Source organism: Dendropsophus ebraccatus, chromosome 10, assembly GCF_027789765.1.
Source record: "Dendropsophus ebraccatus isolate aDenEbr1 chromosome 10, aDenEbr1.pat, whole genome shotgun sequence".
Classification (NCBI taxonomy): Eukaryota; Metazoa; Chordata; class Amphibia; order Anura; family Hylidae; genus Dendropsophus; species Dendropsophus ebraccatus.
Window position 1 is genome coordinate 13,628,942 of NC_091463.1, and position 27,697 is coordinate 13,656,638.

At 46.9% G+C, this 27,697-nt stretch overlaps 1 protein-coding gene and 1 long non-coding RNA gene across 3 annotated transcripts in view; one reads left to right on the plus strand and one right to left on the minus strand.

Moving 5' to 3' along the window:
• Nucleotides 1–785: 785 nt before the first annotated feature.
• Nucleotides 786–26,112, plus strand: ARRDC1 (arrestin domain containing 1). The gene is made up of 8 exons (XM_069986520.1): nt 786–943; nt 14,980–15,090; nt 18,442–18,492; nt 19,598–19,752; nt 20,547–20,729; nt 21,447–21,623; nt 23,804–24,227; nt 25,458–26,112. Exons 1-8 carry the CDS (start codon nt 826–828, stop codon nt 25,514–25,516), a joined length of 1,278 nt encoding a protein of 425 aa, XP_069842621.1. The 5' UTR covers nt 786–825; the 3' UTR covers nt 25,517–26,112.
• The window catches only part of LOC138802831 (uncharacterized), a 35,482-nt gene continuing 20,218 nt past the window's right edge, over nt 12,434–27,697 (minus strand). For both annotated transcript variants that reach the window (XR_011364815.1, XR_011364816.1), the window contains exon 3: nt 12,434–12,922. This is a non-coding gene — a long non-coding RNA (uncharacterized lncRNA). The remainder of the gene's footprint in view (nt 12,923–27,697) is intronic.

Genomic DNA, 27,697 nt, shown 5'->3' on the forward strand with positions numbered 1-27,697 from the left:
TAACTGCTGTATATAGGATACAATGTATAGCCGCTGTGTATAGGATATAATGTATAGCTGCTGTATATAGGATATAATGTATAGCTGCTGTATATAGGATATAATGTATAGCTGCTGTATATAGGATACAATGTATAGCTGCTGTATATAGGATATAATGTATAGCCGCTGTGTATAGGATATATAATGTATAGCTGCTGTATATAGGATATAATGTATAGCTGCTGTATATAGGATATAATGTATAGCTGCTGTATATAGGATACAATGTATAGCCGCTGTGTATAGGATATAATGTATAGCTGCTGTATATAGGATATAATGTATAGCTGCTGTATATAGGATATAATGTATAGCTGCTGTATATAGGATATAATGTATAGCCGCTGTGTATAGGATATAATGTATAGCTGCTGTATATAGGATATAATGTATAGCCGCTGTGTATAGGATATATAATGTATAGCTGCTGTATATAGGATATAATGTATAGCTGCTGTATATAGGATACACTGTATAGCTGCTGTATATAGGATACAATGTATAGCCGCTGTGTATAGGATATAATGTATAGCTGCTGTATATAGGATACAATGTATAGCCGCTGTATATAGGATATAATGTATAGCTGCTGTATATAATGTATAGCTGCTGTATATACTGTATAGCTGCTGTATATAGTATATATACTGTAGAGCTGCTGGGGGGCGGAGCCCTCGGTGCTGACAGCTGAGGCGGCCGCCAGGGGGCGTGGTGTGGGCGGTGACGTCAGGCCGGCAGTGTGGCTGCGGGCTCGGGCAGTGCAGCTGCAGTTGTCGGTCGGCCATGGGGAAGGTGCAGCTCTTTGAGATCAGCCTGAGGGACAGCCGGGTGATCTACAGCCCCGGGGAGTCCCTGTGCGGGACCGTCACCATCAGGACCGGCGCGGCCCTCTCCTATAAGAGTGAGTACCCAGCCCCGTGCCCTACAGCCGGACTCTGAGGTCACAGGGGCGCCCATGGGTGCCAGCCTCACCCGGCTCTGTGGGCTCCCGGTGCCAGGCTGCTGCCCTCATCCGGGCATACAGGCTCCTTAACCCCTCAGTGACCTGGCTGGGTGTGCTGATACAGTCACCTGCTGCGGGAGAACCACAAAGCCCAGCAAGCAGTGGGGAGCTGGCAGGAGCCCGGCCGTGTCTGGGGAAGGTTACTGATCTGCTGAACTACAACTCCCATCATCTGTCTGGGGACACTCCTCTATAGTCTACAGGTATACAGCAGCTGATGAGCCACAGGTTGGGGTAGTCAGCCACCTATCAGGGGACACTGCTGTAGTATGATGCTGGGAGTTGTAGTTCTGCAATAGTCAGCCACCTATCAGGGGACACTGCTGTAGTATGATGCTGGGAGTTGTAGTTCTGCAATAGTCAGCCACCTATCAGGGGACACTGCTGTAGTATGATGCTGGGAGTTGTAGTTCTGCAATAGTCAGCCACCTATCAGGGGACACTGCTGTAGTATGATGCTGGGAGTTGTAGTTCTGCAATAGTCAGCCACCTATCAGGGGACACTGCTGTAGTATGATGCTGGGAGTTGTAGTTCTGCAACAGTCAGCCACCTATCAGGGGACACTGCTGTAGTATGATGCTGGGAGTTGTAGTTCTGCAATAGTCAGCCACCTATCAGGGGACACTGCTGTACTATGATGCTGGGAGTTGTAGTTCTGCAATAGTCAGCCACCTATCAGGGGACACTGCTGTAGTATGATGCTGGGAGTTGTAGTTCTGCAATAGTCAGCCACCTATCAGGGGACACTGCTGTAGTATGATGCTGGGAGTTGTAGTTCTGCAATAGTCAGCCACCTATCAGGGGACACTGCTGTAGTATGATGCTGGGAGTTGTAGTTCTGCAATAGTCAGCCACCTATCAGGGGACACTGCTGTAGTATGATGCTGGGAGTTGTAGTTCTGCAATAGTCAGCCACCTATCAGGGGACACTGCTGTAGTATGATGCTGGGAGTTGTAGTTCTGCAATAGTCAGCCACCTATCAGGGGACACTGCTGTACTATGATGCTGGGAGTTGTAGTTCTGCAATAGTCAGCCACCTATCAGGGGACACTGCTGTAGTATGATGCTGGGAGTTGTAGTTCTGCAATAGTCAGACACATATCAGGGGACACTGCTGTAGTATGATGCTGGGAGTTGTAGTTGTGCTATAGTCAGACACATATCAGGGGACACTGCTGTAGTATGATGCTGGGAGTTGTAGTTGTGCTATAGTCAGCCACCTATCAGGGGACACTGCTGTAGTATGATGCTGGGAGTTGTAGTTTTGCAATAGTCAGACACATGTTTGGGGACACTGCTGTAGTATAATGCTGGCTGTTATTGCATGCTGGTAGTTGTAGTTTTTCTATAATAGGAGAGCCACATGTCAGGGTACAATGCTGTAGTATGATGGCTGTCGGGGATGCTGGGAGTTGTAGTCCTAAAATAGCCACATTATTAAGGGACACAGCTGTAGTATGATGATTGGAGTTGTAGTTGGTGAACACTGCTGTAGTATGATGCTGGGAGTTGAAGTTTTTCTATAATAGTAGAGCCATATGTCAGGATACACTGATGTATGATGCTGGCTGTCATGGATGCTGGGAGTTGTATTGTTGGGAACATTGCTGTAGTATGATGTTGGGAGTTGTAGTTGTGCTATAGTCAGAGAGCCACAGGTTGTGGTATAGTAAATAAGCCCCCCTTGTCTGTGATAATCCCCCCCCCCCCCCCCCCCCCCCCCCTCTTCCTGCCCAGGCCTCGCCTTCTCCCATCCTGATAATCCAGATTACGGCCCCTGGTGGCCCCCCCACCTCCCGCATTCCTCACTGTATCTCCCGGCCCGACCTCGGCCCCAGTTGTCCGCAGCTCAGACAGGTGTGTAGAGGCCTGAGCCAATGCTGGGCATGCAATGGTTAAATCAGGCATACTGGGTGTCACCTGACCTTGAGTACATGTATATAGCATCCTGTACGTTGTGCCAGCCATGTGTATGAGGGTGCCCTCACTGCACCCAGATGCCAGGGCCTGCGCTCACAGCGGGTTTTCTATCTGTTTACGCCTTTTTTGTTGTATTTGTGGCCAAAAGATATTGACCAATCAGGGACAGAATGATTGCTTAAAGTGACTCTGTACCCACAATCTGTCCCCTCCAAACCACTTGTACCATCAGATAGCTGCTTTTAATCCAAGATCTGTCCTGGGGTCCGTTCGGCAGGGGATGCAGTTATTGTCATAAAAACAACTTTTAATCCTGCAGCGCTGTGTCTAACGGCCGGGGCTTTAGGCTGGCACCACCTCTCCGTCCTTCCTCCCCACCCTCCTCATCATTAGGAATGATCCAGGAACATTTACTGCTGTTTGAGCTTTGCACAGATGTATTAACGATCCAGCCCATGTTCATTATACACACAGGTGGGGAATAGGAAGCAATCAGCCTGGAGCATTCCTAATGATGAGTAGGGTGGGGAGGAAGGACAGAGAGGGTGTGCCAGCCTAATGCATATACAAATGTAAGCCCCGGCCGTTAGACACAGCGCTGCAGGATTAAAAGTTGTTTTTATGACAATAACTGCATCCCCTGCCCAACGGACCCCAGGGCAGATCTTGGATTAAAAGAAGCTATCCGAAGGTAAAAGTGGTTTGGGAGGGTCAGATTGTGGGTACAGAGTCACTTTAAAGTGAGTGTCAACCAATGTGGCCGCCATCTTTCTCCTGACTCCTGATCAGTATGGGTGAAGCATCGCTGTATGACTGGGCAGGTTTGCCACTTATAAGCCATGGATCTGTACTGGGGGATGCTGGGAAATCCTATCATCTTACTAGGCTACGAGAGCAAGTAGTTTCTGATGGCAGCCAGTCAGATCGCAGCTTGCCCACTGGTAACTGGAATCTTATTGGTTGCCTTCAGCTGTCCAGGCATGCTGGGAACTGTAGTTTTGCAACAACTGGAGGGCCGAAGGCTCCCCATCCCTGATTTAAAGGGACACACAGTCTGGAGGCCCGCACCCTGTAACTGTGCTCCCGGCAGTCTGGAGGCCTGCGCCCTGTAACTGTGCTCCCGGCAGTATGGAGGCCCGCGCCCTGTAACTGTGCTCCCAGCAGTATGGAGGCCCGCGCCTTGTAACTGTGCTCCCGGCAGCATGGAGGCCTGTGCCGTGTAACTGTGCTCCCGGCAGTATGGAGGCCGGCAGTATGGAGGCCTGCGCCCTGTAACTGTGCTCCCGGCAGTATGGAGGCCTGCGCCCTGTAACTGTGCTCCCGGCAGTCTGGAGGCCTGCGCCCTGTAACTGTGCTCCCGGCAGTATGGAGGCCTGCGCCCTGTAACTGTGCTCCCGGCAGTATGGAGGCCTGCGCCCTGTAACTGTGCTCCCGGCAGTATGGAGGCCTGCGCCCTGTAACTGTGCTCCCGGCAGTATGGAGGCCCGCACCCTGTAACTGTGCTCCCAGCAGTATGGAGGCCCGCGCCCTGTAACTGTGCTCCGGGCAGCATGGAGGCCTGTGCCGTGTAACTGTGCTCCCGGCAGTATGGAGGCCCGCGCCCTGTAACTGTGCTCCCGGCAGTATGGAGGCCCGCGCCCTGTAACTGTGCTCCCGGCAGCATGGAGGCCTGTGCCGTGTAACTGTGCTCCCGGCAGTATGGAGGCCCGTGCCGTGTAACTGTGCTCCCGGCAGCATGGAGGCCCGCGCCCTGTAACTGTGCTCCCGGCAGCATGGAGGCCCGTGCCGTGTAACTGTGCTCCCGGCAGCATGGAGGCCTGTGCCGTGTAACTGTGCTCCCGGCAGTATGGAGGCCCGCGCCCTGTAACTGTGCTCCCGGCAGTATGGAGGCCCGCACCCTGTAACTGTGCTCCCGGCAGTATGGAGGCCCGCGCCCTGTAACTGTGCTCCCGGCAGTATGGAGGCCCGCGCCCTGTAACTGTGCTCCCGGCAGCATGGAGGCCTGTGCCGTGTAACTGTGCTCCCGGCAGTATGGAGGCCCGCGCCCTGTAACTGTGCTCCCGGCAGCATGGAGGCCCGTGCCGTGTAACTGTGCTCCCGGCAGCATGGAGGCCTGTGCCGTGTAACTGTGCTCCCGGCAGTATGGAGGCCCGCGCCCTGTAACTGTGCTCCCGGCAGCATGGAGGCCCGTGCCGTGTAACCGTGCTCCCGGCAGCATGGAGGCCTGTGCCGTGTAACCGTGCTCCCGGCAGCATGGAGGCCTGTGCCGTGTAACCGTGCTCCCGGCAGCATAGAGGCCTGTGCCGTGTAACCGTGCTCCCGGCAGCATGGAGGCCTGTGTCGTGTAACCGTGCTCCCGGCAGCATGGAGGCCTGTGCCGTGTAACTGTGCTCCCGGCAGCAAGGAGGCCTGTGCCGTGTAACTGTGCTCCCGGCAGCACGGAGGCCTGTGCCGTGTAACTGTGCTCCCGGCAGCATGGAGGCCTGTGCTGTGTAACTGTGCTCCCGGCAGCATGGAGGCCTGTGCTGTGTAACTGTACTCCCGGCAGCATGGAGGCCTGTGCCGTGTAACTGTGCTCCCGGCAGCATGGAGGCCTGTGCCGTGTAACTGTACTCCCGGCAGCATGGAGGCCTGTGCCGTGTAACTGTGCTCCCGGCAGCATGGAGCCCTGTGCCGTGTAACTGTGCTCCCGGCAGCATGGAGGCCTGTGCCGTGTAACTGTGCTCCCGGCAGCATGGAGGCCTGTGCTGTGTAACTGTGCTCCCGGCAGCATGGAGGCCTGTGCCGCGTAACTGTGCTCCCGGCAGCATGGAGGCCTGTGCCGTGTAACTGTGCTCCCGGCAGCATGGAGGCCTGTGCCGTGTAACTGTGCTCCCGGCAGCATGGAGGGGAATTCAGAGCACAATGCCGTCACCCTGGAGATGGTTTCGGTCTCCTCCTCAACCTGTTGTGGTCAGGTTGAGGAATTCATGGGGGGGTGTAGGGTGAGGCAGCAGCTGCGGCCAAGGCCAGGCTCACCGCCATCCTCATCTGTTACTGCTGCGGTTTCCTTAGTCTACAGATTTCCTTAGAAAAAAGTTACAATTTACTTTGAAAACTTTTGCAGCTAAAAGGACTGGAGTGGTGGGCTTATTGGGGTACTCACAGCTATGGGACCTAATCAAGCACTGTGCCCCTCCAGCTGCTCCAGCACTACAACTCTCATCATACCCTGACAGCCTGGACTTCCTCTGCAGCAGTGGTCTCCAATCTGCAGCTTTCCAGCTGTTGTGAAACTACAGTTCAATCGTTGTCTGTTCCTTTTGTTGTCGGGGAGAGAAGCTGCTGACAGAGGGGTCTGAGAGGAGCTGATTCCCTATTTCCATGCACACTCAGTTGTATTGAGTGTGCATCCATGTAGGGAAGTAGCTACACATGGTGTATGGGTACATGGTCAGACATCCCATTTTGGTGAGATCGGCTGACCAGCCAGAGAGTATTGTGGCCGACCTGATTCTCCCTGATGATTCTGCCTGCTTCATCCTTTTCCTTTTAGAAATATAAGCCCCCATCATTGTTGTCTTGTCTTCTATTTAACAATCTCCATTCTTCCAGGACTTATCAGCTGTTGTATGTCCTGCAGGACGTGGTGTATTCTTTCCAGTCTGTAGAGCAGGGGAGTTTTTTTTTTTTATGGGGATTTGTTCCTGCTCTGGACAGTTCCTGACATGGACAGAGGTGGCAGTAGAGAGCACTGTATCAGACTGGAAAGAATACACCCCTTCCTGCAGGACATACAGCAGCTGATAAGAACTAGAATAAATTAAATATTTCTGGCACTTGCTAGGACCAGTTCCATCTGAAAGAAAATAAAATTTGAACAACCCCTTTAACCTGTTTGAGATATATGGGGTCTGGCTGTACACTATGCCCCTAATTTATGTCGCTTTGTATGTGTTTTATGTTAAAAAAAAAAAGAAAAGTGCCGCTGATTAAAAAAGCGAGTATGTAAAACCTATAGGCAGCTTTACATAATACAGAGCTCTGCTGTTGCTTCCTGGTATCTGTCAGCGGTCTGTAATGGTTGTCGGAGAACCTACGCGTCTGTCCAGATATTTCTGCGACTGACCCATTCATCTAAATGGGGGTTGTAGAACCCCATGTCGCCCTATTCTGATGAATGAAATCTGCAGTAAACAGAGTAACAATGTGATTCAGGAGCTGTAGGCCCTGCAGCCTGGGAGGTAGAACTGTGCATGCAGCTCTGGAGGTGACTGATGCTTATGATGTAACAGGATAAGTTTAGGTAAACCATTCTAGAATCCACATGATCCCGCGGATTCCTCAGAACTCTGGGATCTACATGTTTTTTGCGTGATGTCACATGTGGCCGTTGTCTTCCAGATTTTCTTGAACTTCTCAGGAAGAGTTAATGGAGTAGCGTAAGCGTCGGCTTTGTTTTCCGCTCATTGATGAAGCTGATTTCACGGCTATTTTTATAGTGTATTGTGTGCGAGGCGCGGAGGTAATACTGTCATCCCGCTCTTGGTGGCTTTTGTACTTGATGCGTTGGGATTGCTGTTCCTATAATTAATTTTTAACGCCGGTGTGGGCAGCGGGGCGTCGGCGGGCGTCCTTACACGGGATTGTTGTGTGCGGTTTATACAAGCATCTGAGGAGGTTATGAATGTGTAATCCCCAGCTGTGAGCTGGCGGCGGTACAGCATCTGGTGTTAACACTACACCTCACAATGCTACAGGATAGCGGGGGCTTCAAACAGACACTGAATCAGCAGCAAAGGGAATCTGACAGCCCGAGGTGCTGACCATGTGCTGTCGGTGCCAGTCACCTAGTGAGCAGGGTCATTTTGGCTAATGTGTTGATGGAGTTGTTGTAGCGTTTATGCCGCGCTCGGGCACACCTCACCTCTTCATTCTCCTCCTTAATCTCTGCTGCCTGGCCTCCTGCACACTCACACCATCTTTCCGGTCTGCGCATGCGCTGCTGATGCCAACAGATGCAGGATGTGCACATCAGCTGATGCCAGTGCCACATGTGCGGAGCGGGAAGATGGCGTGACTGTGCAGGAGGCCGGGCAGCAGAGATTGTTCATAGAGAAGAGGAAGGAGTGGTGAGGTGCGCCAGAGCGTGGCAGGAATGATACACCACAACGCCTCTTTACAGTAGGTGTGCACCATTGCTTCCAAGGACACATTAGCTAATAGTAACTACCACCTAAAGCACATTGTCAGCACCTCGGGTCAGAAAGCTGACAGATTCCCTTTAAGGCAGGAATGGTGTGTGGTGCTATTGGGGGGGCATGGTGTGCTGCACTGGGGTATGTGGTGCTGTTGGGGGGGCATGGTGTGCTGCACTGTGGTGTGTGGTGCTGTTGGGGGGGCATGGTGTGTGGTGCTGTTGGGGGGGCATGGTGTGTGGTGCTGTTGGGGGGGCATGGTGTGCTGCATCCCTATTAGACCCGCAGTCTTATTACAGGTGTAGAGATGGGCCCATACCACCTGTCCCTTATGATGTGATGTTTTTTTAGTAACCGATGTTATCATGTTGCCCCCCAGTAGGGCATTTGAATAGCTTTTTCCACCCCTTTTCCTGAGCGGTCGCGCTCCGTGGAGCGATCTGGTATCGCGTTGTTTTCTTCCCCGTACATAAAGCTTTCTTTGTTCCTCTTGTAAGTGAATGCCTGAATTACTTTTACCTAAGATGTGGATGATGTCAGAGGAGACCGCAGCCAGAACCACCACTCCCAGCATGGACTTTACTCTGTTATGACAGTCTGCTCATAGTCATGTGACTGCGGCCATGAGGTCAGAGGTCACTCCGCAGCATTACATGATGGAAACTAGAACGCGGTGACATACACTTGGGTGCCCAATACATTGTGTTGTCAGGGTGTCAGGGGGCGGGCCCATGGCCTCCGGCTGTCCCACACCATTATATTCTTATTATTTCTGGGTTCTGGTGAAGGCAGGAAATGTTTTCTTCTGGTGTGGCACCATCATTGGAGAGATCAAGCGTTAAAGTTTCCCTCAGGGGTTGGGTTCAGGATTAATAAGACATGGCCGTTATCTACCAAAAACTACGCCCCCCCTCCTCCGCAGGTTTTGTGTGGTATTGCAGCTCAGCTCTACACTTTAAAGGGTTTGTTCTCCAAATTTTTTTTCCACTTCACATCAACTGGTGCCAGAAAGTGTCAGAGATGTGTCATTTACTTCTCTTACAAAAATCCCCAGTCTTCCAGTACTTATCAGCTGCTGTATGTTCTGCAGGAAGTGGTGTATTCTTTCCAGTCTGACACAGTGCTCGCTGCTGCCACCTCTGTCCATGTCAGGAACTGTCCAGAGCAGTAGCAAATCCCCACTGAAAACCTCTACTGCTCTGCAGACTGGAAAGAATAAACCACTTCCTGCAGGACATACAGCAGCTGATAAGTGCTGGAAGACTTGAGATCTTTTAATAGAAGTAAATTACAAATTTATATATATATATATATATATATATATATATATATATATATATATATATAACTTTCTGGTACCAGTTGATTTCAAAGTAAAAATTTTTGGGTAAACAACCCCTTTAATGGAATGCAGACGTAATACCAGGCAGTACCTGATGTAATGCACCGAGGTCCTAGACAAGTGCCCCTTGTTTCCACTCCCGCTAATAAAGGACTGGACCTGGGTATTAAAGGGGTATCCTCATCTGATGATAATAGGCTATGCCATCACGTTATTGGGGGGGGGGTCTGACCTCTGACGCTCGCTGACTTCCTGGGGACTTTGTTTTCTGCACATTGCCTTCTTATCAGTCAGAACAGGATGCGGTTAAAAGGCACAATACTATAATGGGGCATCAAATTGTCATTATTCACGGCTCGCGCTGCCGTCACCAACACACTCTGGTTGTGGGAGAACTGGAGGCTAGATACCAAGGGATACATGTATGTGTGGCCGCCTCTGTTCTCACCACTGTGCCTAAAACTAAGCTGAACCTTCCTGTACTGTGTGTGATGATAGGAAGGAGGCGACTGGAAAGTGATCTGTATAGCAAACATTGACCTGGGTAGATGACAAGGTGAAGCTCACAGCTCAGCCTCCCCCGCCCTGTGGAATGACCTCCGCCAGTGTATGCCCATGTCCCATTCATGTAAATTGGACAGGTACTGTCTTCTTTAGTCTATGTCCATGAGGCTTGCTGTAAAGCATATCTCTAAATGTTATCAAAAAACAGCTCAGGCAAGATGGCAGCCCCCATAATAATGTACAAAAAAATAATAAAAAAATTAAATAGAAAAAAAGCCTAATCTGTAGAAAATAATCTAGCTGATACCCTCCCTTAAAGCTCCTATAGTGCGCTCCACTCTGCCGCATTGCATGCTGGGAGATGTTTTGATTGATTCAGAAAAAAAAAAAGCACCTCTCTGAGAGAGCGCACAGAATGTGTTTCCAATAAAGAAAGGGGTACGGCCAGAACTCATAGACAGAATTGTGGGTGCAGCTCTGGATGAGACCGGTGAGGGTGCAGCAGTGTAATCCAGTGTTATCACCATTGTGCAAATTCAGTTTTTACCTAAAACCTGAATAGAATTAGTTGTATCCCGGCGACAGGTTGTGTGTTCTTCCAGCAGACAGAGGGTTACGGATAGGTCTGGTATAGGGGAGGCGGGCAGGTGATAGGGAGACCTTGAAATGGGAGAAGTGCAGGGGGGGGGGGGGGGGGGGGGGGGGGGGTCTGACTCAGGTTTTGGGCCCGGGCCCAGACTGCTCCTTTGTTTACGGTCACAGTGGAAACAGGCAATCCTTCTGTATGTGGGCTTACCAGGGAGAAGTCAGGGGTGGCTATACATTCTGGAGGAGGGGGCGGCTGGGGACACACACTGGGGGGCGACCTCACTTACTGCTCGGTGTACAGGAGCAGAATCTATGGCACGGAGATCATTCATCTGCGGAGAGCCTATCACGGCCATAGACACCAGGGTAAATCTGTACACAAGACTAATGTATCTATCAATAGTCAGAGTCAGAAATCATCTATATCCAGGATATCTAACTCCTGTCAAGACCTGAAAGCCTTTCACTGATCCTTTGCTCTTATAGATCAGTGTTCCCCAACCTATCACTCCCCTCCATCTGTTACAAAATGACAACTCCCATCATCCCAACAGCTAGCGGGGAGAGAAGCATTTGTCCTTGCGCTTGTCTCTCTGCTTCTTCTAGCGATCAGCCAGGGTCTGGACACTCAGGCTCTGACTGATCAAAGATGTAAAAATATATATATATTTTTTTTTAAGTGACACGTATGCTGTAAGATAAGCTGTCAATATTTGATTGGTGGGATCAGCTGATGAAGGTTCCGCTGTGCTAGTGCTGAAACCTCTTCACTTCCGGACAGGCACAGTGCCATTCACTGGTAGTGGTTGGACTTGGTAATGCAGTTAACATCAATGACAAGCTGCAATACCAGGTATAGCCACTAACCAGTTCATGGCGCTGTGTGGCAGCAGCCCCTTCAATCAGCTAATTATAGTTGAACCCCTATCGATTGGCTTGTTGGCCGGTCCTACCCTTTACTATAACATCTGTTTACCTGACGGTGGCGTCTTTCAGATGGTGGAACACAGGGCATTCTGAGGTTCTTCTAGATTCCTATAAGTTGACTCCTGTGGATTAAACTTTAACCTGAAAAAAATCTCCCAGGTTCTCATTAACACAATACAAACAATCCGAGTGAAAGTCAGTTCCCGGGCTCCGATAAGGATTATTTATGGCAAACTCCTGGCGTCAGAGCAGACATTCCCAGGTCCTACAGGAACCCATCTGGTTAGTCAGTAATAATATATTAGGCTATTGCTTTGTCTGTTCTTAACCCAATGAAGCTTAGTCACCATGAAAACTTCTGCAGCATCCAATATACTTCTGTCACTAGGTTTATTCTGCCTTAAATGAGGGCAGTATAAAGTAGTGTTAGAAATACTGACCAAATCTGTGTATTACTTACATCATTCTGATCAGCTGTTCTCCTAATATGCAGGAGAATATGATTCTTGCCACACCCCTCCCCCGCCCTCCAGCTGCTGATTGACAGTTGACTGCCTATGAAGAGCATGGATAAATAACTGCCAATCAGCAGCTAGTGGGCGGAGTTTTCTGCTTCTCATGAATATTGAGGACTACTGGGCTCATGCACATATTGAAGAGGACTACTTAGTGTCCATGTTATTCTGGAGGATATCTCTGGATCAGCTGCACAGAACAATGTAAGTGATACATCATTCCATTCAGCTTCTCTGGCATTACTTTATGCTACCCTGAGATAGGACAGCATAAACCTACTGACAGTCTCTTTACTTTCACTACCTCTGCTTGCTTGTAGTAAATGAGAGAATTCTCAGTTACAGAGACTGTATAGACGATTGACTTTAATGGGCCTAATGGAGTCTACTAGTCTGCCTCCTCCGTCCCCCAGTGACCAGCGTTGCCTTTCCTCTCTATCTGGGAGTTGTCCGCACTTGTACATTGTCATTTGTTCTCGGTTTACTTAGTAAATAGTGATCTCTGGGACAAAGTAGAAGACAACAACAATTTCTTTAATCTTTTCCGGGTTTGTGAACTGACTTGGCCTCGGATGTCACGCAGGGCGCAGTCGCTCATTTGTCACCATTAGTCCCCTGGGGGTTTGTGCTGGGGCCTGGTATAGACGCCTGCGGCTCTGGACTGAGGCCGCTGACATGTAGCTGACTGGAAATGATAAGTAGTTTCTGGCATCGCTGCTGTAGTACTACTGATCCCAGCATCCTGTCATCATGCTTTTTATCCTTGTTTTACAATCCTCGGTAGATGATTCATTAAGGTAAATGTCTTTTCTACAGCTCACAGAGTATTGTGTTTCTTTTTCTACACGCAGCAGTAATCTTCCATCATGTCATCCATGACACTTCCGTGGTTTATATCTGTGCTGCAAAATGCCGCAATCATTTCACTTTGTGAAGCGGAACTGTCCTGTATAAACTACTGAGAGTAACCACTTCACTGCCAGACACTTCAATGTACAAGAATATAACTACTATAATACTGCTCCTATGTAAAAGAATATAACTACTATATTACTGACCCCTATATACAAAAATATAACTACTATAATACTGGTCCTATATACAGGAATATAACTACCATAATACTGCTCCTATATACAGGAATATAACTACTATAATACTGCTCCTATATGCAAGAATATAACTACTATAATAATGCCTCCTATATACAAGAATATAACTACTATAATACTGGTCCTATATACAAGAATATAACTACTATAATACTGACCCTATATACAAGAATATAACTACTATAATGCTTCAGGAAGATACAGGTGCCGGCACTGTCTGAATACTGCTCAATCAGTAGCTGTGCGCTGGAGTCGGATTAAGGGCTAATAAACTGCACTGGTAAGTAGCCGCGGTGCTCGAACAGAGACAAGGGCAGTACGGTGTATAAAATAGAAAATAAGTCCAAGCACTCACCGGATGAAGGGATCTCTTTGTGCGTTTATTCAAGACATCACAGGGAGGGAGCGGTGGCAAGGGTGCGGGAGCGTGTAGCATACAACTGTTTCGCGCCTCAGCGCTGAGGCGCGAAACAGTTGTCTGCTACACGCTCCCGCACCCTTGCCACCGCTCCCTCCCTGTGATGTCTTGAATAAACGCACAAAGAGATCCCTTCATCCGGTGAGTGCTTGGACTTATTTTCTATTTTATACACAATAACTACTATAATACTGCCCCCTATATACAGGAATATAACTACTATAATACTGCTCCTATATACAGGAATATAACTACTATAACTACTGACTGGCACGGTGTGGACTTAGTGTAGGGACCCATGTGTATCAGATACCGGCACGAGGTACATGGGGCAGTATGGCTTGATCAATTCATACACACAATTCTGATGTGTTTTTTATTTTAGCCTAGCGGCACTAGTATCAGCCATAGGTGTGAGGTGCAGCACTCTGTTTCTTCCCTGAACCGCATAACTACTATAATACTGCTCCTATATACAGGAATATAACTACTATAATACTGCCCCCTATATACAAGAATATAACTACTACAATACTGCTCCTATATACAGGAATATAACTACTATAATACTCCCTCCTATATACAAGAATATAACTACTATAATACTGCTCCTATATACAGGAATATAACTACTATAATACTGCTCCTACATACAAGAATATAACTACTATAACTACTACTGCACGCCTGCGGGAGGGGGGGGCGCTGACCGGCACAGTGTGGACTTAGTGTAGGGACCCATGTGTATCAGATACCTGCACGAGGTACATGGGGCAGTGTGGCTTGATCAATTCACATACAGAATTCTGATGTTTTTTATGCAGCCGAGAGGTACTAGTATCAGCCATAGGTGTGAGGTGCAGCTCTCTTTTTCTTCCCTTAACAGTAACTACCATAATACTGCCCCCTATATACAAGAATATAACCACTATAATACTGCCCCCTATATACAAGAATATAACTACTATAATACTGCCCCCTATATACAAGAATATAACTACTATAATACTGCTCCTATATACAAGAATATAACTACTATAATACTGCTCCTATATACAAGAATATAACCACTATAATACTGCCCCCTATATACAAGAATATAACTACTATAATACTGCTCCTATATACAAGAATATAACTACTATAATACTGCTCTTATATATAACTACTATAATACTGCCCCCTATATACAAGAATATAACTACTATAATACTGCTCCTATATACAAGAATATAACTACTATAATACTGCTCCTATATACAAGAATATAACTACTATAATACTGCCCCCTATATACAAGAATATAACTACTATAATACTGCTCCTATATACAGGAATATAACTACTATAATACTGCCCCATATAGAGAAGAATGTAGATGTTTGTATAGCGGTATATTCACATTTGACCCCACTTTCCTCTCTTACAGCCATCAAGGTGAACTGTGTTGGCTCCTGTGGGGTCTCCAACAAGACCAACGATACATCATGGAACGTGGAGGAACAATACTTCAATGGAACGTTCTCGCTGGCTGATAAAGGTAAATCCTGTGGGTTTGGGGGGGATGGACCCTCTGAATATACACCATGTGGGGGACACCAGGTTACTGAACTGATGCAGATGACACAGTGTGATCCCTTCCAATGTGGTTGTCTGCTCAGGTCGGTTCATATGAACATGTGGTCGTGCAGAGTGCGGAGACCCCACCCCATGTATCTACCCCTATTGTGTGGGATCTGTCAGGGAGGCAGGAGCTGTCAGGTGTGACTGTTGTGCCTGCAAATAGGAATGATCTTGTGTCCCTGAGAAGCTTTACCTGGTTGTGCGTCCTGTATAATCAGCCGTATACATACATCCTGCATGGAGTATATACGTGGGCGACCAAGCCCCTCCCCCCATCACTTACATGCAGTATGTGTAAATCCCTATTTTTGCCTGAGCGTCTTAGATCCAGCCTGTGCTGCTTCCGTCCTCTCATCCAGTAACTGGAAACCTAAGGGCTCCATTACTGCGGCTGATCTCATAGATAGAAAAAGTTGAGGTTCTCCGCCTATATGTGCGCTCCAGGGAGTACATGCCCTATCTCTAGGGGTACCTGACCTAGGGAGGAGGGCTGGAGTAGTCCGGCCGGCCTCCTGAAGATGACTTGATCGTCCCAAGATGGCGGCCGTGGTCGACACGGCCGTGGTCGACAATGATTCCGTAAGTATACTGTATCACACTTCCGGGTCAACGGTCAGGGGGGTGGAAACACGGGGAAGGGGGCCATTCACTTAAATAACACATATTACAATGTTGTATAACTTTCTAATGTGTGTTATTTAGTGGAAAAAGGTTTTATACCGCACTACCCCTTTACAAGTACTAACTTGCCTCTCCCCGCGGTGAGTGGTGCGAACGGCTGCGAGACACCCACCGGAAGGCATTTCCCCCTGAGTTGTGATGACCAATCAGTGAATGGAGCAGTGTCCCTGACTGGCGGAGTGGCCAGTCCATCAGCCGAGTGATGATGTATTAGTCACGGGGGTCTCACTGCCAGCCCCGTTGCCCACCTTGGGCGCGGAGAGAGGTAAGTTAGTACTTGTAATCAATTTCCCCCCTGCCGGGTACAGGATTTCATAATCCGCTGGATTTTTCCTTTAAATGCGGCACTGTGTTTGATAGGACTGGGAGTCATTTGCTCCGGCCCTGTCAAACACAGCGCTTCAGTTTACTGTATGAGCCCCTGATTAGTAGCGTGTACAGTGAAAGGGCGCTGGCCCACTTACTCCGGCACTGGCCTGACTAGCCGTGCATCTAGAATTCCGGACAGTTTCAGGGGACAACAGGGTTCTATGGGACGTCTGTGCTGGAATTCCCGGACACCTATAGGACATGTCGTGTAATTTTTAACATATCAAAACAATATTTTGTACCAGATTGCCCCTTTAAAATGACTCTGTACCCACAATCTGACCCCCCCAAGCCACTTGTACCTTTGGATAGCTGCTTTTAATCCAAGATCTGTCCTGGGGTCCGTTGGGCAGGGGATGCAGTTATTGTCCTAAAAACAACTTTTAATCCTACAGCGCTGTGTCTAACCGCTGGGGCTTATGCTGCGTTTACACGTAACGATTATCGTGCGAGTTTGCGCGATAACGATCGAATTCGAACGATAATCATACGTGTAAACGCAGCGAACGATAAAACGACGAGCGAGAAATTGTTCATTTTGATCTTTGAACATGTTCTCAAATCGCCGTTGATCGTTTGCAAAAAAATTCGCAGATCGTTCCGTGTAAACAGTCGTTCACCGATTTAACCAATGTGAGATAGGCTTAAGCGATCAAAACTAATTTTCCGTACGATATATCGTACCGTCTAAACGCTGATCGTTATGAAGAAAAAATTGTTACTCCGACATTGTTAATCGTACGATGGGGCCAATTATCGTTTCATTACAGCATTACATTTGTGTATGCATTAGGCTGGCACCACCTCTCCCTCCTTCCTCCCCACCCTCCTCCTCATTAGGAATGATCCAGGAACATTTACTGCTGTTTGAGCTTTGCACAGGTTCATGTTCATTATACACACAGGTGGGGAATAGGAAGCAATCCGCCTTGAGCATTCCTAATGATGAGTAGGGTGGGGAGGAAGCACAGAGAGGGTGTGCCAGCCTAATGCATATACAAATGTAAGCCCCGGCCGTTAGACACAGCGCTACAGGATTAAAAGTAAATTTTTAGGACAATAACTGCACCCCCTGCCCAACGGACCCCAGGAAAGATCTTGCATTAAAAGCAGCTATCCGAAGGTAAAGTGGTTTGGGGGGGTCAGATTGTGGGTACAGAGTCGCTTTAAGTTGCTCATACAGCTTAGAGAGAAGGTGGCTGGGCGCAGTGACTGTTACCCAGTCGCTCATCGTATGTATCTGGGGGTTTCCCGGCTTTCCACGTTGGCAGCTGGATTCCTACATGCCCGCTGCTTTTGTTCACAGAGGAGATAAGCCGCTGCCAGAGGAGTCTGGTACAGTCGGTGCTCTTGACCTGCCCTACCCTTCCTTGTGAATACATATTGTGTGCGCTTTCCTCCCTCCGGAGGGGATGGGTTCTGTGTGGAGGTTTTGGGCGTCTATCTGTATCACATGAAGGAATTCCTCCAGACTCTTATGATTCTGTGCTTGGAAACCCCCCTAAACTACACAATCCACGAGGGGCTTCATAACACCCATTCTATTACTGCTGCCAGTGAATAGCTATGGAAAACCCAGCCCGATCCTGTCCGGCTGACGCAGGAGTATGACTTCAGCTTCTTAAAGGGGTTGTTCACCAAAAATGTTTTTCTTTCCAATCAACTGGTGCTATAAACTGGCAGAGATTAGTAATTCACTTCTATTTTAAAAAAACAAAACAAAAAAAAAACACCTGTATTCCTGTACTTATCAGCTGCTTTATGCCCTGCAGGAAGTGGTGTATTCTTTCCATTCTGACACTAATCTCACTGCTGCCACCTCTATCCATGTCCGGAAAGTTTTCTATGGGGATTTGATACTGCTCTGGACATGGACAGAGGTGGCAGCAGAGAGCACTGTGTCAGACTGGAAACCATACACCACTTTCTGCAGGACCTACAGAAGCTGATAAGTACTTGAAGACTGGAAATTTTTTTATTAATAGAGGTAAATTACAGATCTCCGGCACCAGTTGATTTGAAAGAATTTTTTAAAAATTTTCTTTGCTGAATTACCCCTTTAACGTTGCCACTTACTGACAGCGAGCAGGGCCGTGTTCCCATTGCACAGCCCAGTGGCTGATACGTGATGATCCCCATTGTGTTCTGTGCTGGGTGTGGGCCGCTCCTTATGGCTGGCTTGCATTGTTTATACCCTCTGTGTGTTTGTGTCTTTCAGGAACGCTGCAGCCTGGAGAGCACACCTTCCCTTTCCAGTTCCTGTTGCCAGGTAATGACGGCGTCAGCGATCGGGTTCCCGCCACTTGGCGGAGGGTGGAATTAGGATGTTAATATTAATGACTCTGCACAGAGGCGACATCAAATCGGCATAGCTCCCGGTCACAATTATACCCAGGGTGGTTAGAACCATTGACATCACAGTTGTACTTTTTCGCTTTACTGCTCTCTGCTGTAAACATCCTGCTATCCCGTGTTCATGTATAACTCTGCTTTGCATAAGTGGCGGCGCTCACCTTTGCTTAATTGTAGGTAAATGTAAGGAAATGGCAAGCACAGCCATTCTGTAGTCGTGAGCCTGATATAGGTCCTCGGGTCCGACACTCATTGGTCAAGAGTCATCTCTCTTGATCCTCATATACATCTATGCTCAGCTCAGTTAAAGGGGTACTGCGGCAAAAAAAAATTCTTTCAAGTCAACTGGTGCTAGAAAGGTATACAGATCTGTAATTTAATTCTATTTAAAAATCTCCAGTCTTCCAGTACTTATTAGCTGCTGTATGTCCTGCAGGAAGTGGTGTATTCTTTCCAGTCTGACACAGTGCTCTTTGCTGTCACCTCTGTCCATGTCAGGAACTGTGCAGAGCAGTAGCAAATCCAAACTGAAAACATTCTATCAAAAAATCTCCAGTATCCATGTACTTATCAGCTGCTGTATGCCCTGCCCTGTCTATATAGACAGTTTCTGCCATGGACACAGGTTGCAGCAGGAGTGAGTTAGGAGACCACTATAGACAGATGTTAGGAAACAGTTTAGGAGTTCCCTGTTCACCACCCTCCTCTATTAGCCAGAGTGACGCCTCTTGCGTTGAAGGACTTCATTGGTTTCAGTAGGAGCTGTGCAATGCTCAGTTTCACCAGAGGTGGTGCTACAGGGAAGATGAACACTTGCTGCCAGGTTCCCCGCAGATCACAGCTGATCACTGGGAGGTTTCTGCAGTGGAATCGTGCCATTATTTTGTGTTCAGGGCACCTCCTAACATAAGGGTATTGACCAATGCAGGTCACATGATGATCCACATTCTATATTACATTTCTGAAAAGAATATCTGGTGCATATCTGGTAAATAATACGGCCTTTTCCACCTTCTTTCCAGCAGCGGCACCGACGTCCTTTGAGGGGCCGTTCGGTAAGGTGAATTACCAGGTGAAAGCGGTCATAGAAACGCGGAGACTGTCTAAGGATTACAGGAGCAGCAAACAGTTCTACATCCTGAGGCCCCTGGACCTGAATGAGATACCAGATATTGAGGTGAGCTGGCAGAGATCCTTTGGCTGTGCACTGGGTGTTAGGGTCCTATTCCACAGGCTGAGCAGGGCCCGATCAACCATGTAAACGAGCGCTGATCTGCTAGATCGGCGCTCGTTTACTGGCCCGATTCCAATGCCCGACAATCGTTAGCTAGGGCTGCAGGGACATCGTTACCGATGTCCTTGCAGCCCTTGTTTCATACATTACCTGTCCAGGCGCAGGTCTTCTCCTTCTCCTGGTCCTGCGCAGCAGCATCAGCTTCGGAGCGGCCTGACTGAACGCTCAGCTAATCACTGGCCGCGGTGGTCCTGGCCAGTAATTGGCTGAGCACTCTGTCACCTCAGACAGGCCGCTCCGAAGCTGATGCTGCCGCACAGGACCGGGAGAAGGAGAAGACCTGCGTCTGGACAGGTAATGTATGATGTTTGTGAAATCGTTGGTCGATCGCCGCACCCGCTATTCCACGTAGCGATGCGCAGCTGGTGACCGATGATTTTAGATTTGAACCTAAATGAACGATCAGCTGATGACACGATCATCGGCTGATCGTTCTCTCTATTCCACGGAGCGATAATCGGCCGAATCAGGCTGATTCGGTTAATTATCTCTCTGTGGAATAGGCCCATTAGTAATAGAGACGTCATCTATTCTGCAGAACTAAGTGTCTGGTCTGGATGACTCAGTGTGACCAGGTATTACATGGTTTGCAGGAGAATGCTCAATAGATAAAGGTGAAAACTCTTTTTATAATGATGTTTCTCTTAAACTTTGTCCTAAATATTTTTTTTATTTAGCAATTGAGCTGTGCGAACGCCACCAAGAAGTTTAACTACAAGCTGGTGAAATCCGGTCAACTCCTACTGAGCGTAACCTCTGACCTCCGGGGCTATGTGGTGGGGCAGCCTATTAAAATCCACACAGAGGTAGAAAATAAATCAGGCCGGGACACAGGAGCTATTGTGGCAAGTCTTATTCAGGTAAGAATATGTAATACTGCCTCCTATATACAGGAATATAACTATTATAATACTGCCCCCTATATACAAGAATATAACTACTATAATACTGCCCCCTATATACAAGAATATAACTACTATAATACTGCTCCCTATATACAGGAATATAACTACTATAATACTGCTCCTATATACAAGAATATAACTACTATAATACTTCTCCTATATACAAGAATACAACTACTATAATACTGCTCCCATATACAAGAATATAACTACTATAATACTGCTCCTATATACAGGAATATAACTACTATAATACTGCTCCTATATACAAGAATATAACTACTATAATACTGCTCCTATATACAAGAATATAACTACTATAATACTTCCCCCTATATACAAGAATATAACTACTATAATACTGCTCTTATATACATGAATATAACTACTATAATACTTCCCCTATATACATGAATATAACTACTATAATACTGCCCCTATATACATGAATATAACTACTATAATACTGCCCCTATATACATGAATATAACTACTATAATACTGCCCCTATATACAAGAATATAACTACTATAATACTGTCCCTTATGTACAGGAATATAACTACTATAATACTGCTCCTATATACAAGAATATAACTACTATAACGCCGCTCCTATGTATAAGTAGTAGCTGGAGGTGCTGCTGTCTTACACAATGTTTTTTTGTTCTCAGAAAGTCGCTTACAGGTCAAAACGTGTTGTGTATGACCTAAGGACCATCGCAGAGGTAGAAGGGGCTGCGGTAAAGGCCTGGAAGCATGCGGTTTGGGACGAGCAGATTCTGGTGCCCGCCCTCCCTCAGTCAATGTTACAAGGCTGTAACCTGATCCAGATAGAATACTATCTCCAGGTAAGTGGCTGCTGATGGTACGGATGGTGGTGAGGATCATTCCTGACTCATTTGCACCTGGCATGATCTCATACAGAATAATTACTAATCTGTCTCGGAAAATGTACCGCCACCCAGAGTTGTCTTATTCATAAGGCAGTAGCAGAACAAAGAGAAGGAAATATTAATCATTGTAGTAATCTGGTGCCAACATTCTTCTATAGAGACCTCATGCTGCCACCTGGTGATGAGAGTCAGTACTGCATCCCACCACAAACTCCAATTCGTATCTTTAGGCCCCATGCACACTGCTGTGGCTGTTTTTACGGTCAGGAGATTATGATGTATTTATAATAATAAAAATACATACTTACCTGCCTCTGCTGGTGTGCTGGAGAGAGTGGTATCCTGTGACCAGAGGCATTGCGCTGCCTCCGGACAGAAACGTGATTGACAGGGGGATTTAATTGTAAGCGTTCCTGACTAGGAGTGCATGCAGGTGAAAGGTCATTCACAGCACCTGGCGGCACTTGCCTGGGTTCTTATTCTGGCCCGGGCTGGCCTCCGAGATTCCGGACAGTTTCTGGATACACATCTGGAGCTGTTTGGAATTCCGGATGTTCTCAAAGTGTTTTATGGGCATCCGTGCCAGAATTCTGGACTAAATAGGGCAGGATTCTGGATAATTTCCTAACCTATTTTCCAGCACCCTTCCGGACAAAGCCACGCCTAATAGAACCCTATGGGCCTGGAAATGTAGCGGACGTGTGCATGGGGGCTATAGACAGTACAAATAAACTCCCTATGAATTTGCTTTTAGTAATGTTTTAGTTAAAAGGGTACTCCGGTGAAAATATTTCAAATCAACTGGTGTCAGAAAGTTAAATTCGTAATTTACTTCTATTTAAAAATCTCCAGTCTTCCAGTACTTATCAGCTGCTGTATGTCCTTTAGGAAGTGGTGTATTATTTCCAGTCTGACACAGCGCTCTCTGCTGCCACCTCAGTCCATGTCAGGAACTGTCCAGAGCAGGAGAGGTTTTCTATGGGGATTTTCTACTGCTAGCTATCTATACAGTAGTGCAGTGACCAGGTGATTGCTGGGGATCCAGTTTTGTAAGTTATGACCAGTCATGTGTTTCCCCTGCAGCGGCCACTACAGGAGAAAGGGAGGTATTACATGGCACCTCTTCAGAGGTGATTGAGCAGGACATATGGACATGGGATGTCTTTTACGGGGCATATTGGGATAGGACCCCTCCCTTTGGCATGATCTCTAGTCCTTACTTGCTGTGAGATAATGGGTGACCTATTCTTGGCCGCTATGATTGGTTGGTAGTGATATGGGGTTGCTGGTTAGTCACCATACATGGGGTTGTCACCATACATGGCTGCCGGCAGTAGTCAACCATACATGGCTGCCGGCAGTAGTCGCCATACATGGCTGCCGGCAGTAGTCGCCATACATGGTTGCCGGCAGTAGTCGCCATACATGGTTGCCGGCAGTAGTCGCCATACATGGCTGCCGGCAGTAGTCGCCATACATGGTTGCTGGTTGTTCTTCTGTAACTTCAATCATTGTGTTGTAAGACAAATCCTTAAAGGACAGCTCCCACAAACATTTTTTTAGCTTATTTAACACACATTACAAAGTTATATAACTTTGTAATGTGGTTAAATACCCGGTCTGGCCCCCTTCCCCTACTTTCGGAGGGGGGGTCCCGCGGGAGTTGTCCTTTAAACCTTATAGATTACTGGACGGCCATGAATCCATAATATAGGCGCATAATAAAGTGAGTCTAAATCAGATTAGGGGGGGGGGGGTCTTGCTGCACAGCGCTCGCACTTAGAGGGGCAGGCTGTCGTATAAACATCCACCATTTCATAATACCTTCCAGAATGGAGGCCAGTTTAAAGGAAAACTCTATGAAAAACCTGTGTTTCTTATTACTGTCTGTTACTAGAGACAGATTTCCCTTGACAAAAGGCAGTGGATAGTAGAGTGCAGGGTAGGGAGACACCTAGTAGCCAATACTTTAAAGCTTTTTTTTTTTTTTTTTTTTTTTTTTTACCTCCGGATAGGGAGTCATTTCTGATAAATGAAGTGAACTGCAGATATGTTAGGAATCACACGGACTATCACAGGGAAACAACAGCGACAATTTTATATATTTCTATATATTTTTTTTTTTTTTTACACAGGTCACAGTCAAGAGCCCGGAAGTTTCTGTCACATTACCCATCTACATTGGAAACATATCGGTCAACCCATCCCGCCTAGGCCTAAGACACTCTATATCACATGGTCCAGCGCCCATTGTTCCCAGTGCGCCTCCTGCTGACGAAGAGCAGTGTAGCAGCTACCAGCCTATGGACAATGTCTCTATTCCTACTAAGTGCCACTCGCAGCAGCAGTCTAGCGCCCCCTTCTCATACACTCCAGACTTAACCTTTGCAGACTCGCGGGACACAGAGGCAGGAACTCTGGGATCTCCCTCACACCCGACCCTCTGCCTGTCTACAGGAGCCACAGTCCCGTACTATGCCGAGGGAGCTGTCGTCCCAGTGCCTACAGCCAGCACGCTGATCTTACCCCCGGAATATAGCACATGGGGTTATCCCTATGGTAAGTCTTCTTACAATTATGATTGCCTAACCGTCACCTTAAGTCTACTGACGCCTTTGCCCCTGGAAGATCAATTGGTGTCAAAACGTTATATAGATTTGTAAATTACTTATCAGCTGCTGTATGTCCTGCAGGAAGTGGTGGATTCTTTCCAGTCTGACACAGTGCTCTCTGCTGCCACCTCTGTCCATGTCAGGAACTGTCCAGAGCAGGAGAGTTTTTCTATGGGGATTTTCTACTTCTCTGAACAGAGGTGGCAGCAGAGAACACTGTGTCAGACTGGAAAGACTATCATTTCATGCAGGACATACAGCAGCTGATAAGTACTGGAAATTTTTAAAATAGAAGTAATTTACAAATTTTATAGAACTCTCTAAAACGAAATGATAAAATAAAAACTCTTTTGGAGTTCCCCTTTAAATAAAGAAAATGGAAATGATGCTTAATTGCAGTGTGTGCTAATGGCGTCTCCAGATGTTCGGACAAAGTGTCTGTTTAATCTGTGGGTGGTGAGATTAATCATTGACGGCCTGGATGAGGAACAACGGCGCCTCCTGTGTGTAGGAGAATTTACTGCAGGACAAACCTGAGAATTAATTCATAGAGACGTTCAGCACCTGGAAGGGAACTGTAACAATTAGAATATTGTATATGTATGTATTTTATATATTGTTATTTATTGTATTTTAGTGTCCGTCTGACAACTGTGTAGTGTAGTTGGGCAGTGGAGTGCCTACTGTGGGGGCAGGATTGTTATGTGGAGGCCATAGTGCTAGAGGGGGTACAACCAATGGGACCCCACGTTTCTGAGGACGAACAGGGCAGGACCGCCATACATAATATAGAAAAAGGCTATCAGAACTGTACGGCTATGTCGTTAGATTTTATGAGTATAAAGGAATTAAGTTTGTCTGGACAACAGCTATCACATTTAAAGGTGAAAAATATTTAACTTATCATACCCACACATCAAAACTTTTCTTTTGTTGGGGTCTGGGTGTTCAGAATCCGGAAGTAGAAGCGCTTGGCTGAGAGCTTCTCTTCCCATCACATTGCAGGAAATGGGCTCTATAGTAAATATATGTAGCCCATCTGCTGCAATGAGGGATCCCGGTCGCATACAGGGAACTCCGGCTAGCCCCATCCACATCAAGCTTGATTTTCCCTGCACTAAACATTTGCCGCTCTGATGGGTCATGTGACACTAACCAAACTTCTGTTTTCTTCCAGACGCTCCCCCGTCATACGAGCAGAGCTGCAATGAAGCCGCAGTCAGTAACGGCAACTGAGCGGTGGCCCGCCGCCTCCTCAGATAACGGACAATCAGACATTCAGCGGGCCGCTCCATGGACAATTTGTTTAGGGGGAGGGGATTTTTCTTATCCTGTTGATCTATCAGTAACCTTAACCCCTCCCCCTGTCAATCATCTGACGTTGCAGCTGGACGTGGTATAGAAGGAGACACCTCACTCCCCGGCCTGTTGGATGATGATGATGGTGGAATCTCTTATTTTATAGATCTCTCCGCACCTGTGATGCCTTATTAACAAACTTCTAGGTCATTGCTTTGGACCCTGCGCCTCTTCAACTGGTGTGAAACTACAACTCCCAGCATGCTGGGGGAGAGCGGCAGGTGGCAGAGTATTGCTCTGAACCGTGTATAAATATATAAGCATATATATATATATGTGTGTGTGTGTGTGTGTTAGACTGCTGGTGTATGTTGAGAGAGAGGATATAGAATTTGGTTCTTTACCTTTTTAAATCCTGCTTTTAAGAATGAGTCTGTAGTGTGAACGACGTCCGAAAAGGAACTGTAATTTTATTTTCTCCAATGATCTATTTTATTATTGCGTTCCATTAAAATCTATTGTTTTATGCCATATAGAGACACTTGCTGTGAATTGTACCCGATGATGATGATGGTGGTGGTGAAGCTCGCAATAACAAAGCAAAACCTGTCCTAGAATAATAGGTTCCAGTATGGCCTCTAGTGGCTTGCTGGGATTTGTAGTCTCACAGATGGTGGTGTATATGTTAGATCCTAACCTCACAGTCACGTCTCCTCAATACTGTGAAATATTGTACACTGACTAGTCTGCCACATTTACATTTTTCCTTTTTTTACTAGTAGAAAAAAAATAATTTGGTTATGGTAACTGCCAGCAAGCAGGCGGATAACTCAGAACTAGTGATTTTTTTTTTCTTTTCTTTCAAATCAATTGGTGTCAGAAAGTTATACAGATTTGTAATTTGCTTCTATTTTAAAATTTCCAGTCTTCCAGTACTTATCAGCTGCTGTAGTCCTGCAGGAAGTGGTGTATTTTTTTTAGTCTGACACAGTGCTCTCTGCTGCCACCTCTGTCCATGTCAGGAACTGTCCAGAGCAGCAAAGATTTTCTATAGGGATTTGCCGCTGCTCTGGACAGTTCCTGACATGGACAGAGGTGGCAGCAGAGAGCACTGTGTCAGACTGGAGAGAATGTACCACTTCCTGCAGGACATACAGCAGCTGATAAGTACTGGAAGGCTGGAGATTTTTAAATAGAAGTAAATGACAAATCAATGTAACTTTCTGACACCTTTTGATTTGAAAGAATTTTTTTGCCGGAGTACCCCTTCAAAATAGTAAAAAGTCTATAAAAAACAAACTGACACCATTATCCACCAAAAGTACAAGATTCATACTGTAAGACTAGTGGATCCATCAACAGCATCGTTATGATGGCTTCCATGTAAAGCCTTGTCCTGTATCCCACAGAGGAAGCCGAGCACAAACAGAAGGGTTTCAGCCGTCAGTGAGGATCCCGGTGAGGTATCCTGTGTTCATGAGCCGGGTATATGACCAGCGGCCGATTTTATGTGGACGGCTTCTCTAAATACACTTAATGCTTTGAGGGAGAGAATATTAATGTTTTTTGTTTAATATTCCATAGTTATACTGTGGTTATGGTTATACTTCGTAAAAGGCCGTCCATGTAGCTGGAGATCTGTTACTATAACCCTGGTCTAAATACAAACTCCATTGGTTAAAGCAGGAACCAGGGAACCTCCAGTCCTCCAGCCATTGCAAAACTACAATCCCCATCATGCCCGGACAGCCAAAGCTTCAGCTAACCAGACATGAAGGGAATTGTAGTTCTGCAACAGATGGAGGACTGGAGGTTCCCTGGCTTAAAGTAAAAAGAAAATTGTGCTACCAATAGGAAATGGTGAAGGCCCACTACAGTACGTACAAACAACGGCCGTTACTTGGCACCCAAAACAATGGCTGTTGTTCTAAATCAAAGTCTATGGACAACGACCTCAAATAAATGACATGAACATTATTTCCGTTGCCAATACATTGTGTGGCTGTCAATGCAACGCAAGTCACTGTATTATGAAAAGAATGGCCGTTCTTTTAATAAATAAAATACAGTGTGAACATGGCCTAAATCAGATTTTTGGGAAAATATATTTAGGTGGGG